Raw genomic sequence first — 15,672 nt, forward strand, 5'->3', positions numbered from 1 at the left:
CAAACAATTTCAGACCCAAAGACCTAGCACTTTTCAACAATAATCGAGTTTAAAAGATGATAAACAAATAAGTCAAACAAGAACTTAACCAAACAAGTACTCATCTAACAAATAGCTTCAGAACTCGAATGAGACCCAAAAGAAACTAGGGTTTTCAACAAGCTAACTCAGATAGAAGAACAACATGAGCAAACCATAGCAAAATCACAAACACGTTAAAATCAGAGAAGGGATTTTTGAAATAACTTAAAGGAAAACCCTAATCGAAAAATGAAGAGTCGTTTTGAAAGCAAAGTTAAAGAATCTTCGAGAAATACTTAAGAAGGTCATAGCAAGTACAGATCTAAAGCAGATCTGAGAGAAAGTTGAAAGATCTTACAGATTAGGGTTTCAAAAAACCCAGAAAAGGTGAGAAAGGCCCTAAAAGTTACCGATCTAACCAGGAGAGTCAAGGATCTAACTCGAACGGCCATGGCTGGCTGGAGAAAGGTCAAAGATGACCGGAGAAAAGCCACGAACTGAAATCGAACAAGGACTGGACCAGATTCCCTCAAGGTTTGGCCATGAAACCACGGGAACAAATACCCAGGAGCCATAGGAGGCTACTACACGTCTCCAATGGCCATGGGAGGCCATGGATTAGGCAAGGTTTGGGGTGGATTACAGCGTCGTTTGATAGCGGAGGCTAGGGTTCGTAGGAGTTTCAGAGAGAGTTGAGAGAGAAGAGGTATTCAAAGGCGGCGGTAGGTGAATAATGAAGTAGGTTTAGGGGTCGTTTGGAATTAAAAAGGGAAGGGCAGCCGGTGGCCGTTGATCTAAATAATCAACGGCTGGATTAAAGGGGTTAGGTGGGGATCCGGATTGGGTTGTGTGAATTGGGTTAGGGGGTTGGGTTTTAGTGGAAATTGGGCCGGAGAAATTGGGTTCAGATTGGGTCCAAATTAGGCTATAACTGAAATGAAATCGGGCTATCATTTAAATAGCCGTTTTCCCCTTTTAAAATTATAAAAAATAGTAAATTAATTTATGGAAATAAATTAAAAGTACTAATATAATTTATGAAATATAATTAACAATTTAAAAATATTGTACTTAATTTGATCAATATAAAATACAATTGAATCTTAAAAGAGAAATTGCAATTATATGCAATTTAGCTTTAAAAATATTAAACAAATTTGTAAAAATAAGCAAAAATCATCTTGGCTATATTTTAACATAAATATAAAAGTTCAACAAGTGAATCACCAAAGATGATAATTTTAGAAAAAATTATTGGTTTTTTTATAAATAAAATAGGGAAATAAATTGATTTAAAAACCTTTAAAATTAAGAAAAAAGTAATAAAATATTTGGACATACTTATATATACATACATATGCTATTTCAAAGGTATTTTGTATATTAAAAAATATATAGGAAAAAATTGGGTATCAACATTGTCTAGACGACTAAAAGCCAAGGCTAGATTGTGGAATCTTGCTTATTTCTTTCTTTCTACACTTTGCTTCTCTACTAGTATGTCCTAGTTAATTTTCAAGTATCAACAACAACATGTTTCTTTAGCTGTTTTAGTTTCTTTCACTCTTGCCTGCTTCTACTCATGTTTATGCAATCAAGTTACATTACTAGCATGTTGTAATATGCTCCCTCACCTTTTAAATTAATGTTTCCCTATGTATGTACTCTGCCAGTCACTTGTTATGTGTTTGCTGACTTATGAATCCCAAATCCCATATCCCCTCTATGTGTTTGTGTTCTCTGGCTGGTTTGTGGGCATGTCAGCATCAGATATTGTTGTGCATGACCCAAACCTGACCCTTTCTGGGGTCACATGCTTCATACAATGTACTCCCAAAACCCCTTTGACCCCTTTGTGTAACTACTGATTCTGTGTAGTTTGAGTTTTACTACTACTGTTTTCAAATCACCCTTACTACTTACTATTTCCAACACATTTTTTTTAAATTATGTATTCTGCACTTCCACTATATTCTTAGAACCTAGCTTCTACCCCTATTGTGTGAGCCTTGCCTTGGAACCCTTGAGCTCCCTCTGAACTTGGACACATAAGGGCTGGCCCTTCCACGCTGCACTCATTTCTGTCTAGTTATACAAACATAGGTATAAGCACTGCCCGGGGTCGCTGGAGACCCTTAGGGAACTTTGACACATCCAGGTGTGAGAAAGGCTTTGAACATCTTTGGCATTTGAGGTAGCTTATTCCATAACTCAGAGAGGAAGTCAAGAATCAGGCTTCCGATGGTTGTAACTTCTTATTTTGTACTTTTCTGATGTAATTCAGTCATTTTTGGTGTGTAATAATTTGTAACAAATATTGGGGTTGGCTAGTGAAAAAGAATGGGGTGATTATGCATGCTTTAGCTATTAGAAGGGTAGATAACTTGCTTATAGGATCTGTTTAATAAATTCTGCATGTTTTACTCCACACTTACACACCATGCCTATAGGATCTAAATGGCTATAATCAGACATCATGCCTACAAGGTTAAAATCAGCTTTGAGATTAGATGTCATGTCTATAAGATTAAAATCAATATTTTTATAGAAATCATGCCTATAGAAACTTCGTTGTGATCAAATAAATCCTGCTTGTTTCATTTCATGATCAATTAGATACCACGCCTATAGGACCAAAATCAGCTTTTAATACTTAGATACCTTGCTTGTAGGAATTAAAATCAGCTATAATAGCAATCATGTCTATAGGATCTGAAACCAGTTTAGTTAAAAATCAGTTTGACTCGTACTGTTCTGAATCAGTTTAAGCAACCTACTCCTTTTATTAATACAGTTTAGAAAGCATGACTATAGGATCCAAATCACCTATTTAAAAATTAACCGTTGCTCTGCTGCACTCCTAATTAGTAATAGATATCATGCTCATAGGACATCACCAATACACACTTAGGCAAGCCTTAGGTAATAATGATAAAACTGAATCCGCCTTTGTTAATTAGCAACTGATACAACCAGCATGGAGGCCTGATTCAGACTTCTTATCTGAGTTATGTAATAAATTGGTCTGCTTCAACAATTAAAACACCCTGCCTTAGTACTTTAAATTCTGACCCTAATTGTGTTTAAGTCATGCTATTATGTGCATTGTCTGCGGAGGTATATATGAGCCTCTTAATTGTTTATATATTTCCACTAATATGCAGTCCTACGTGTTTTGTATGTCGCCTTAGCCTTTTTACCTTTAAAACCCAAGAGTCAGCCTAAATCCTCCCTCTTATAGGAATAGTAGTCCTAAATTCCTCTAGGACTCATAGAAATGGGACAGGTAATAACATGCAATAGAAGTCGAGACCAATTTGCGCTTTAATAACTTAACGGGATGGGAAGGGTAGATATGGATATGATGACTGGTGCACTAATACCACGTGTAACCCTTCTTCTGAGGAGTGTCATACTGGGTTTCGCATTGATGTGATCCATATTATAAATAAATCTAGGACCCCCCTCCTTTTTATATTCTTAAGTATTTGTAGAACTGTAACTCCTTTTCAAAATTCGCCTTTTAATAATTGTTTTCAAACTCTTATGTGTTCAAACTTAAATCACCTACTATTTGAGCCTATATTTGTCTGTCTGCTAATTGTACAAAATTTATAAAACTGTCTGGCCGGGAACCACACTTGTGGATCCTGAGGGGTACCTAATACTTTCCCCTTAGGATAATTTCAAGCCCTTACCCTATCTCTGGTTATCAAACAAACTTAGAAATGAACCCTATAGGTGTCCTAATGCACCTTAAATCATTAGGAGACGACTCTTCAAATGCAAACCCAGTTCCCAAAAGGAATAAGTTGTCCTACCCCAAAAATGTCATAAACCCGATTTTCCAATGCAAAAAGGGAAAAAGGGGCGCGACAGCATGGCGACTCTGCTGGGAATTTTTAGGCTTTTACCATTTCAGATTGTTCTTGTGAATTCTTACCCCCCCCCCACCCCCATGTGCAATTACTTGTTTAATTTCTTTAAGCATTTAATTTCTTCTTCAAAAACAAAACTGATATATTTTTATTGTTTCTTTCCTTCCTTATAATTGCTTTAAATTATGAAACTGCTGTATTTATCACTTTCTTAACGTGCAAATACGTGCCAACATGTTTTAATTATTGCATAATCATGATCAACATCATACTCCACCAAATACCATAGCAACGCTTATAATGAGTGGTTGCGCTCTTCCTATATCATTACCCCCTAAATTCAAAAACTCATATTTGCGATAAAGCTAGTCGATCAGCGGTGCAGTCGACAGTTCCGTGCCTTTCCCCTTGAGTTGTCCGCTCAAGGGTACCAGACTAAAACCCCATAGAAATCTTACTCTGGTTAAAATTGTGCATGCATCATGGTCAAACCTAGCCGGGTCAGTTATGTTGTCCACATAATGATCCTTTAAGACAGCCTTGTCCAAAGTCCACTGGGTTTCCCTGGACCCAAATAGACATCACCACATTCTGTGTATTTATTTGGAGAACTAAATGCTTCATGTTAATTGTTGATGATAAATAGTCGAGTCTGGTAGGGGTAGGGTCTAACCCTTTTGTTTTGCAGAAAATGAGGCACGAGGTCCCCAGTTTTAGTATGATTAGCATGCCCCACTCTTGCTAGACTGGTGGTGGAGTCTTCTATCAAATGACCAAATCAATGTCTGGAATACAGTCTGCTGGAATTGGAAGGAAAAGTGAGGAAGAGAGTCACTGACTGCTAGAACACTGAGGGAAACGAAAGAGAACACCTGACAAAGGCATTTTTACTGGTGAACCTACGCGAACTGGAGGATCTGATCAACGAGAGCATCCAACCTGAGGAAGGTCCTTCTGAGGCCAAGTAGATAGGAGTTTATCTTTTTCGTTTTATAAATGTAATAAGGCCAATGGTCATTAGTGACTTTTATTTCTTGTTTATTTAGTGTCGATTTGGGATTCGTCTATTTTTGTCAATAAAATGAGGCATTTAGCATTCTAAGTTCTCCAAATCAATTTGATGTTAGGCCTACCTCGGGCACAATGAGGTTCCCAAATTAGGACACGCTTTACATTCCTGCATTATGTATTTAAATATTGTAATACTTTTTATAATCCTCACTGACTTGATTACCTTTTTGTTTTTATTTTTGTTTTTGTTTTATTATTCCCCTCCCCAAAGGTTAGTTCGTGCACTCTGGCATCATCATCTTACTTCACAAGCTAAGGCCCTTCCATACATGCTGTGAGCAGAGGGGCACGCCTCAATAACTGGACCATCAAGACAACCAGAGCCCGGCGAGCCTCAGGGTAGCAAGGCTAAAACAAGCAGCATGCACTATTTTTATTTTGCTAAATGATTTTCTTTTCGTATTTTTCAATTCCCGCAATAAGATCTTCAGTGTTCAAAACAGTTATGCAATTTATCAAAGCATTCTGACTTTTCTTATGAATCAACACTCATTATCATTTTTCTCTCATTACTTTACTTATACAACATTCTATTACTTATCTTGATGAACCAATGATTGTGACATGCAACGAGATAACGCAACAAACGGACATTGATTCAGAGGAAGATGACATACCTGACGAGATTGTTAAAGAAGTTGATAACTTTGAGAACAAACCTAAGTCCAACTAGGACGAGACAGAAATTGTTAACGTGGGAGATGCAGAAAATGTCAAGGAAACACGAACCATCGTTCACTTATCGCCATCAGAAAAGAAAGAATACACAGAATTTCTAAAGGAATATGAGGACATATTCGTCTGGTCGTGTTAAATTTAGTACGAATATCTGTGACTCGAGCTTAATATATTTTATGTGGAGGGGTCAATCGGATGTGAGATATGGAAGGATTGTACATAAATTGAATCTAAAATAGAAGAATTTAGAGGAGTATGGTTTTTTGGTGTCCACGTTTGAGCCAAGAACAATTCAAATACAAAAGGCAGCTCTACACAGAGTTACGCGCCTAGCTTTGCGTAAGGCGCGACTCAAAATACGAAAGCATGAAATTTTTCCTATTTCGGTTAAGACCTGGTAGTTTCGGCCCTATACGCCCCCAACATGTATAAATGGGGTTCTAAACTTATTTTTTTTTTCTGGGGGGGGGGGGGGACATTATTGGAGAGGCAAAAGGCTACAGAAACACTTGGAAATAATGAATCACAAGAGTTCTTTTCTCTGTTCTTCCTTAATCTATAATCTAATGCTTTTGAATATTATTATGATTGTTTATACAATATGAGTAGCTAAACTCTGTCATTTAGGGTTTGATGGAACCTATTGGACGATGATTTTTCATTGCGTTTAATATAAATTTTCATTGATTTTTCTTTACTTGTTCAATTACGTTTCATTGTTGTTGATTGAAGAGCTCTCAATTGACTGTGCCTATTTAATGTGTATTGCTTGGAAAAGGGTACACATTTAGGTAGTTGTTGAACAATATCACTCCTAATATATTTAGAATTAATACGGAGGATTTAAAGGTGGGATTAGAAATAACGAAACTTTGGTGCGATCCTAGTGAGCGGTGAACTAGTGCTAGCTGGCGTAGTTCGGAAGAATACATCTAGTAAATTGTGGTAGTTGCTCGGAAGAGAATTACGACACCCGAAGTACTCACGCATTCCACAACAAGCTAAGGATCGCTGCATTCTGCAAGCTCTAATCAAACAAGCTAAACATCAGCTCATCATCACTCTCTTCTTTTACGTCTTCCTGCAATGAGAGAAAACCAAAAAGAGAAAATAGTAATGAGCTTTTGCGGCTTAGTTAATAAAAAGGGGAGGGGTGGGGGAAAAATAGTATTACATCTCACAATTCCTTACATATAGACTATATGCTTGAAGAAAAAAATCGTTTCTAAATATTTGAGGGAATTTGTTCAATTGACTCATAAAACGTAGTTTTTTCACACTAGCTAGTTAGCGAAACTGGTAGCAAAATATTATGAGCATGCATATATATATGTACTAGTATCTAATGTCAAAGTTTCAAAACATGCACATATCGCAAAGTTAACATCGAATCATAGCTAACTTAAATAATTCCTTGAGTAAATCAAGATATAATTTTTAGACAGAATACACATATACATGTATAACTTTACAACAACAACATACATGTATAACTTTAGATAAAAGAATTAGTAATGGGTCAAGATTGAATGTATACCTTCTTCTTGTCATTGGCGGAAGGTGCAGCGGTGGCGTCGTTACCGGTAGTAGGAGCGGGAGCAGCGGTAACAGCGGCAGTAGAAGACGCGGTTCCGCCGACGCCGATGTTCATGACAAGTTCATCCACGTTCATCTTCTGACAAAGTTTTGCAAAAAGGCTCGGCCAGTATGATTCCACCTTCAAATTTGCTGCTTTTATGAGAGAGCCAATTTTCTCGGCCTATACAAAAAGTACATCTAGATTAGTACTTCAAATTTTGAACAACAACAATATCTCAATCCAAAGCAAGTTAAGATGTCTATATAAGTTTTAGGTTATATAAAATAAAAACAGAAAATACTAGAAGTTATCTTTATTCTTTAATAGGCATATGAATCTCTGACAGGACCAAAGAACTCCGTAGAAACATTGAATCTGAAATAAATATTCTAACATAACTAAAATTTAATCTCAAATATCAATTAATTGATATTGCCCATATAATTTTTTTTTATTGCACACTAATTTTTTCTATGCCTACATGAACAACAATAAACAAGAAATTACTAGACAAATTAAAGAGTTTTTTTTTTCTCTTTTAACGAAACACAAAGCTTTCTAAGAAATATTGCATTACATTCGACTACTCTAATGTACAGTATGTTTTGCTTGTCTGCAAATACAACAATAAACAAGAAAATTATGAGACAAACTAAAGCCTATTTTATTTTATTTTTGGTTTAAGAAAACAAGATTCAAGCTCAACGAAGAAAAACAAAAGTAAAAAGAAAACAATTACGAGAGAAAGGAAAAGATTGCGTCACATTGATAGGAATTCCATCATCATGAAGGATCAAACAAGCGTACGTACAAGCAAGTTCACCAGTGGAAGACATCGTTTCTATATCTCAAGAATAATATTGCAGAAACCCTAATAGAGACCGTCAGAATTTTTGAGGGCGAGAAAGAATATCGTGGGGGTATATATAAGTTTTCTTGGTGTCCAAGTTTTCCTTCCTTTCCTAAAGATTTATGATTTGTAATTCACATACTCCTATTTCAATTTGGTCAAAAAAAATATTTATAGAAAAAAAACAAAATGGGATATATATACGTGTTTAACCAAAAAATCTGAGTCTTTGGTCAAAGCTTAGAAATATAGAGAAATTCGGGTTACTGATAATCTGGAGACGAAAATAATAAAAGACTTTTGAGAATAATAAAGTAATAAGTAATTTTGTATTTCAGTGTAATCTCAATAATATTTCTTGTCCTTACAGATGTTGAGTCCTTCTCCTTTTATAGTTGATTCTAGGAGAAGATGTAATGTCTTTGTCTTAATGAGGCAATTATGAGCAATAAATGACATTAAAAGAAACGTTACACAATCATTTCTATTTAATTCAAATTCTCTAACGTATTTAATATTTAATGTTGTATTTAGACTCTTTTACGTCATCAGATTCGTATCTTCAACTTCTTCCGATCTTCGGTCTTTAAATGACTCGAATAGGTACGAGACTCGTACCTATTTGAGTAACGGTCCACACCTATGTTGTTTTCTTCTCCTCATATCTGTTGTCTCCCGTGCCTCTTGGCTATTTATTGCGTTTTGACCTTTTGACCAGTCCATGTGTCATGACACGTCATCTTCAATATTTAGATTCAGTTTTTTTCCAATACAGATAGTCCCCTCACTTTCCATTTATTTATCAATTAAATATTTGGGAAGTGGATCTTCACGAAAAAAGAATTTTTGCCGTAATCAATGCTATGTCAGTACTGACGCTTCATTTGTCTTTTCTATTTAATACTCTGCACACGTGTCACCTTCTGATATGTATGTAATTCTACAGCCTTTTTCCAAGGCTTCTTCATCCCCTCTATTTACGAAGTGATAGTTGCCTTTATTATAGGCTTTCCATCATTACGCTTCTTTGTTTGACGATTGCTATTATACACATATTTAACCTTTTTTCCTTTGTCTTCTTCTTCATAAACCCTTAACAGATACTTTACTCTTTACTTTTGTTCCTTTCTCCTTTATTTCATCCTTCCTCTGCAATGGCATCTCCGAATCCTAACCCTAAGAGAATCCCAATTCTTGATAGCTTCCCCAACGCCCCTGTAAGACATAGAAGGGGTAGAGGGGGCAGGCTTCGTAGCCTAGGATTCGTTCGTGGTGGTTCCTCTGGTTCTATCACTCCTTCTTCTAGTTTTAGCACTATTTCTAGAGGTTCTATCACTAAGAAATCCTCTTCTAAAGGTAAAGAACTTTCTGAGCCTCTTCAAGAGCCTTTAGTTGAGGAAATAGTACCCAATGACTTGTCCTTTGAGAATGATAGGAAATCTCCTCGTGATCAAGTTGTTAATTTAGAGAAAGCGGACACTTTTCCTTCTCTAATCACTGAACCTTTGATTTCTATTGTTTGAAAAGATTGCAACTGGATAAGTGATCTTCGTATAGTGATCCCTAATCCAAACCAAAGAATATCTTCCTTTAGGATTGGATTTTCTTTTGTTTATACTTATCCCTTCACTTTGGGATTTATTCCTGCTATTGACCCAGTTATACTTGATTTCTGTCGCTTTTTCAAAATTTGTTTGGGACAAATTGGCCCCCTTGTATGGAGAGCAGTGGCTTGTTTGAGATATTTGTCTGTAAAAGCTAATGTTAGCTTTACCTTTCCCCACCTTATTCATCTTTACCACCCCAAATTATTCCGCCATGGGGTTTTTACTTTAACTGCAAGAAGTAAAAGGGTCTTGGTAAGCCCTGAAGATGACAAGGATCGTGGGTGGTACACTCGTTATGTTGCTGTTTGCACGGTTGATTTGGTGGGTGAAACAAATATCCCCTTCCCAAAGAAGTGGAACTTTGCACGTAAGTTTTTTGTACTTACCGTACCTATCTTTAAGAATTTCAATTTCTTTTTTAATTTCGTCTCTTTTTGCTTTTCTATAGCAACTATGGGAGATGTGGAACCCGTTCCTAATTTCCATGGTTGAGTAGATTCAATCTTGAAAGTCGTGCCTATGGAGGTAAGAACTTAGAAATCCATTTCCAATTTACATGGTTGGAAAGTGAAAACTCACGGTATGCATCTCTTTATGCTTTTTTATATATTAAGTCCCTTCTTGTTTCTAACTTTTCTCATCCTTCTTTTTGTCAGGATTTGCTATTCGAGGAATGACAGCTGAAGTAGCTATTGCCCTTCGAGCCTCTTCTGGTACTTCACTCTCTTTGGAGAGAACTTAAGCTACGTTATCAAAGAGGAAAGTTGTAGAAGAGGATTCTGAGAATGATGAAGATGAAGACACCTCTTTAATAGCTAGACCAAGAGTTAGGAGACGCATCGTTTCCGAGGATGAAGCTGAAGTTACCCCTGTCCGTGCCTCTCTTACCGAACCTGTTCGCGTTCCTTCTGATGATGAAACCACTCCGAGGGACACCAATGAGTCTATTCAATGCCTCTTTGTTGGTGGTTTTGAAAGTGGAGAACTAGGTCCAGTTTTAGATGAAGTTCCTTTTTCTTCTTCTGTTCCCATTCCTGCTATTCCTCCGTTGGTTTCAAGTGCTTCCTTGCCCATTCTATTTGTTCCTTGCCCATAGCCAAGCTATAGAAGGAGGAGCGTTACACTTGAAGTTCCTGCTAATAACAGTCTTTTAAGGAAGTCTGGTGGAGCAGATGCCTGACTTAGGCCTTTGATTGGAGATATTGAGAAGAAGAAGATGAGCAGTCACAGTTGCTTAACTCTGATGAATGACATAGATCATTCTACTTTAAAGGTATTTTTTCCTTCTACTTACTAACAAGTTTTTTTTATCTCTAAATTCTTATTTCTATGAGTTGTCACTGTAGGCTAACCTCATTGGTACAGAATTGATGGGAAGAATTTCCCTTCTGGAAAAGAAAACTCGTGAGTCTGAAAAGTCTATCCACGAGGCTGAGGAAATAGCCAAGAGAGCCCAGCTAGAAGCAGATAATTGGAAAGAGCAGTTTGAGAATGCTCAGGGAACCATAGAAGAATTGCAAGAGAGTAGAAATCACCTGGAGCAGCAAAAGCGAAGTCTGACTTCTGAGCTAGCAGTTACCAAAGCTTCTTCAAGTCAATTTGAAAAAGACAAGGAGCACCTTGAATGTTGCTTTTCAGAACAATTATCAAAGTCAAGTGAAGAAATCAGAGAACTTAAGGTACTTTTGGACAAGAAATAAGAATATGTAAGAGAATTAGTGCAGAACTTGACTCAAGTTCAAACTGATTTAAAGATCTCCTCTGACAAAGTACATGCCTTAGAAAGTTCTCATGCCTCCCTTGAAGCTTCCCTTGATTCTCATTTAGCTAAACATCAAGTGTTAAAGAATGATATTGCTATGTGGGAAAGGGAGTATGGACTTCTTGAGGAGAAGTTTTATTTAGAGGTGAGATGGGCTTTCTTAAACTCTCGTCGTGATGCTTTAATGGAGGCCAGTCAAGAAAACTTTGACTTAGACTCAGAGTTGGCCAAAGTTTTAGAAACCATTGAAAGAACCCAACAATCATTTGACTTTCCTTCTCCGGCAATTGAAGCTCTCGTGGCTAAGGAACCTGTAAATGACGAAGCCGTTGCTGTGGCAGTTGAAGTTGAAGATGTTGCAATTCCAGCTTCCGAGGGTGAAATTTCTACGACTCAGTCTATGGAAGCTGAAACTTCCGTGACTCTTGCTCCGCTCGTTGAACCTAACACTTCAAGCCCAGCTGAAACCGCTCCTGTTGTTGCTTCTTCAGAAGTTGTCACCGTGCTTGTGGCTGTTTCTGAAAGTGAAATTAATACTGCAACTTCTGATGTGCCAACCCCTTCAGTGGCTAGTTAAATTTCCAGATTTTGTTTTTACTTTCTTTGTTGGATGATGGTTTTATCCCTTAGTTATTTTTTTGAGGGATTTTTTTGGTAAAAGTCCCCAATTATCATAATGGGGCATTTGTATAAACTTTTTGTTGACTAAGTTCTTACTTAGTCTTTTTAATTATATTTAGAAGTTTGTTAGTACTTCAATGTGCTCTATTCTTGCCTTTTCCTTATCTACTTAGGACTTATAGAATAGTTTAGCATTTTTATCCTTTGAAAATGCTTTTGATTCTCCTCATGACTTATTAACATGAGGTTTATAAAAGAGGGCCCTTTTATATATCGACACTTAATGAAGAAGACGTCTCAACTTCATAATGGTGTTATAATACGATGAAAGAAATAGGAACACACATGTTTTGTTTGAAACAACTTTGACAAGTTTTTATTCATGAACTTGGGCAAGCTTTTGAATATTACATGTATTGAGATACATCTATAACTTTCTTGTAACTGTTTTTCTTGCAACAGATTTTTATAAAGTAAATACTTTTCAACAAGTTTTTTCCTTATAACCTGTTTCAATACATAGTCATGACCCTATCTTAATGTATTAGGAAGGGTTTGAGAGGTGATTCCGTTGTTCTCATGGGAAAGAACACTACGATGAATGTTTTGCATCTTCCTTTGTTTTGATAGGAAAGAACACAATGATGAATGTTGAGGTTCCGTAACTTCTGCTTGATACTTGTTTCAATTTACGTCTCCGTCTTACCGCACGTATTTGTGTACAATATGCAGTCCCCCAAGTGTTTGAGCGCTGAAGTATGAAGCCTCGAGCACTTGTTTGTTTCTTACAGTTTGGTCCTTTTTCCTGAAAACAGAAAAACATACGGGACTCGGAGGTGCGATTAAAGATGAAGACTGCCTAACCCCTGTGTATTTCCATCAGATTATTTTGTAACCCTGGGCTGGGAATTTTAGAATATTCCATTTCGCCGTGCAGGTTGTGACTCATCATTTGGCACGAGTTAGGGTTTTTGCCTAGCATCTAAAATCGTTAGTAAAATTTTAACAATTCAAAGAAAAATTCTAATACAACGATACCTGATCGTAGGTACTTTCTCAGAAATAATATCGTTTTAGGTGGACAACATTCCAATGCGAGGGTAGAACCTTGCCATCCATTGTCTCCAACTCGTATGCTCCTTTTCCCGCAATGTCACGAACTTTGTAGGGTCTTTCCCATGTTTGACTTAGCTTTCCTGAATTAGCAGCTTTTATAGATTGGAACACCTTTTTAAGTACGAAGTCCCCAATTTTAAAGAATCTGAGGCGTGCTTTCCTGTTATAATACCGTTCAATTAATTGCTTTTGTGCTGCCATCCTTATTAGTGTAGCTTCTCTTCTTCCTTCGAGCAAATCAAGATTCACCCACATCTCTTCATCATTTAATTCCTCCGTTGCTTGAACGTACCGTGTGCTCGGTTCTCCTATTTCAACTGGAATTAAAGCTTCCGCGCCATAAACCATTGAAAAGGGTGTTTCTCCCGTGCTTGTTTTTGTCGTTGTACGATAATCCCATAATACTCCAGGTAATACCTCAGGCCAATTACCTTTTGAATCCTATAACCTTTTCTTCAAATTATTGATAATGACCTTGTTTGTGGATTTCGCTTGTCCATTACCCACTGGATGGTATGGTGTAGATGTTATCCTTTTAATTTGCCAACTTTGAAAAAATTCAGTGATTTGAGCTCCTATGAATTGCGGACCGTTGTCACACACGATTTCCTTTGGTGCTCCAAAACGGCATATTATATTTCTCCAAATGAAGTCTTTAACTTCCTTCTCTTGTACCTTTTGCTTGTGGCAATGGACCTACGATATCCATTCCTCATTACAAGTAGAAATTTCACCTGATCTTTTGCTTGTGGCAATGGACCTACGATATTCATTCCCCGTTTCATAAAGGGCCACGGGGCTATAACAGGGTGCAATAGCTCAGCTGGTCTATGCATATTATTGTCGTATCTTTGACATTTATCACACTTGGACACGAAACCGTTTGCTTCTTCTTCCATTTTAGGCCAATAATATCCTGCTCGAATCAGCATTTTTACCAGCGACCTTCCTCCTGCGTGATTTCCACAATGTCCTTCATGTACTTCTCTCATCACATATTCTGTTTGGGAAGGTCCGAGACACCTTAATAATGGCCCACCGAACATCTTTCGCTAAAGATTTCCTTGATGTAAATAGTAGCGAGCAACTTTTTTATGAAGTGCACAAGCTTTTCTTTTGTCAGCAGGCACGGTTCCGCGCTGTAAAAAAGCAATAATTTCGTTTCTCCAGTCCCATGTTAATTGATTAAAATTTACCTCATTCTTATCAGGTTCGAGAACGGAATGAAATAAATGTACGACTGAAACATTTGCGTCGTTTTCTATGTCTGCTACAGATGCGAGATTAGCTAAAGCATCTGCCTCCATATTCTCATCTCTTGGGATCTGCATTACTTTCCAAGTTTGGAATTGCTTTATTAGTTCTCGTACCTTTTCGAGATATTCTTGCATTCGTGTCTCCCTGGATGTATAAGTCCCCAGCATTTGATTGACCACGAGTTGAGAATCACTCTTGATTATAATCTGTGTTATGCCGCGTTCTCGTGCCAATTCTAGACCTACAATTACAGCCTCATACTCTGCTTCATTGTTAGTTATAGAATGACATTTTATAGCCTGTCTAATAGTCTCGCCCGTAGGTGATATGAGAACTATCCCTAGGCTTGCTCCTTTTACATTAGACGAACCATCAGTGAATAAAATCCAAGTCCCCGAATTTGCACCATTAAAATCTTGTAATTCTTTTTCTGCTTCTAAATGCATCCCCTGGCTAAAATCAGCTACGAAATTGGCTAATACTTGAGATTTTATAGCAGTCCTAGGTTGATAAATGATTTCGTATTCACTTAATTCTATAGCCCATTTTGCTAACCTCCCTGAAAATTCATGTTTATGCAAAATATTTCGTAATGGAAAAGCAGTAACTACAACAATGGGATGACATTGAAAATAAGGTCTTAATTTTCTAGATGCCATGATCAAAGCTAATGCTAATTTTTCTAGTTATGGATATCGTGTTTCAGCATCTAATAAAGACTTGCTTACATAATAGATAGGAGATTGTTTACCTTGGTCCTCACAAACTAAAACAGCACTTACCGCAACTTCTGATACAGCCAAATAGATGAGTAGCTTTTCTCCTTCTTTTGGTTTTGCCAATAATGGTGGATTTGACAAGTAGGCTTTTAAATTTCTAAGGGCTTGTTGGCAATCTTCGTTCCACTCAAAATGATCTTGCTTTTTGAGTGCGGAGAAAAATTTAAAGCATTTTTCCGAAGATTTGGGAATAAATCTCCCCAAGGCTGCAATTCTTCCCGTTAGCCTTTGGACTTCTTTTTTACTCATAAGGATATCAGGGATCTCCTCTATTGCTTTGATCTGAGAAGGATTTACCTCAATACCACGGTTAGAAACGAGAAAGCCCAAAAATTTGCCTGAGGCAACCCCAAATGCACATTTTTCTGGATTGAGTTTCATATTAAATTTTCGTAAAATTTCAAATGTAACAGATAAATGAGAAATATGATCATGAGAATGCTGGATTTTGAC

General features: G+C 37.0%; 1 protein-coding gene across 1 annotated transcript; it reads right to left on the reverse strand.

The window, feature by feature from the left end:
• Positions 1-6,579: 6,579 nt before the first annotated feature.
• LOC107801194 (uncharacterized) lies at positions 6,580-8,063 on the reverse strand. The gene is made up of 3 exons (XM_075252663.1): positions 7,992-8,063; positions 7,186-7,407; positions 6,580-6,729 (listed from the first exon to the last, which is right to left on the reverse strand). Exons 1-3 carry the CDS (start codon positions 8,061-8,063, stop codon positions 6,676-6,678), a joined length of 348 nt encoding a protein of 115 aa, XP_075108764.1. The 3' UTR covers positions 6,580-6,675.
• Between the last annotated feature and the right edge of the window lie 7,609 nt (positions 8,064-15,672).

This window comes from Nicotiana tabacum, chromosome 5 (genome assembly GCF_000715075.1).
Source record: "Nicotiana tabacum cultivar K326 chromosome 5, ASM71507v2, whole genome shotgun sequence".
Taxonomy (NCBI): Eukaryota; Viridiplantae; Streptophyta; class Magnoliopsida; order Solanales; family Solanaceae; genus Nicotiana; species Nicotiana tabacum.

Bases quoted from the DNA above. Each gene is read 5' to 3' on its own strand.
- LOC107801194 (XM_075252663.1), bottom strand. From the start codon at position 8,063: ATGTCTTCCACTGGTGAACTTGCTTGTACGTACGCTTGTTTGATCCTT. The intron at 7,408-7,991 runs GTGACGCAATCT...CTTTTTGTATAG, and splicing joins ATGATGGAATTCCTATCAAT to GCCGAGAAAATTGGCTCTCT. The intron at 6,730-7,185 runs GTATACATTCAA...CTCTCATTGCAG, and splicing joins CCGCCAATGACAAGAAGAAG to GAAGACGTAAAAGAAGAGAG.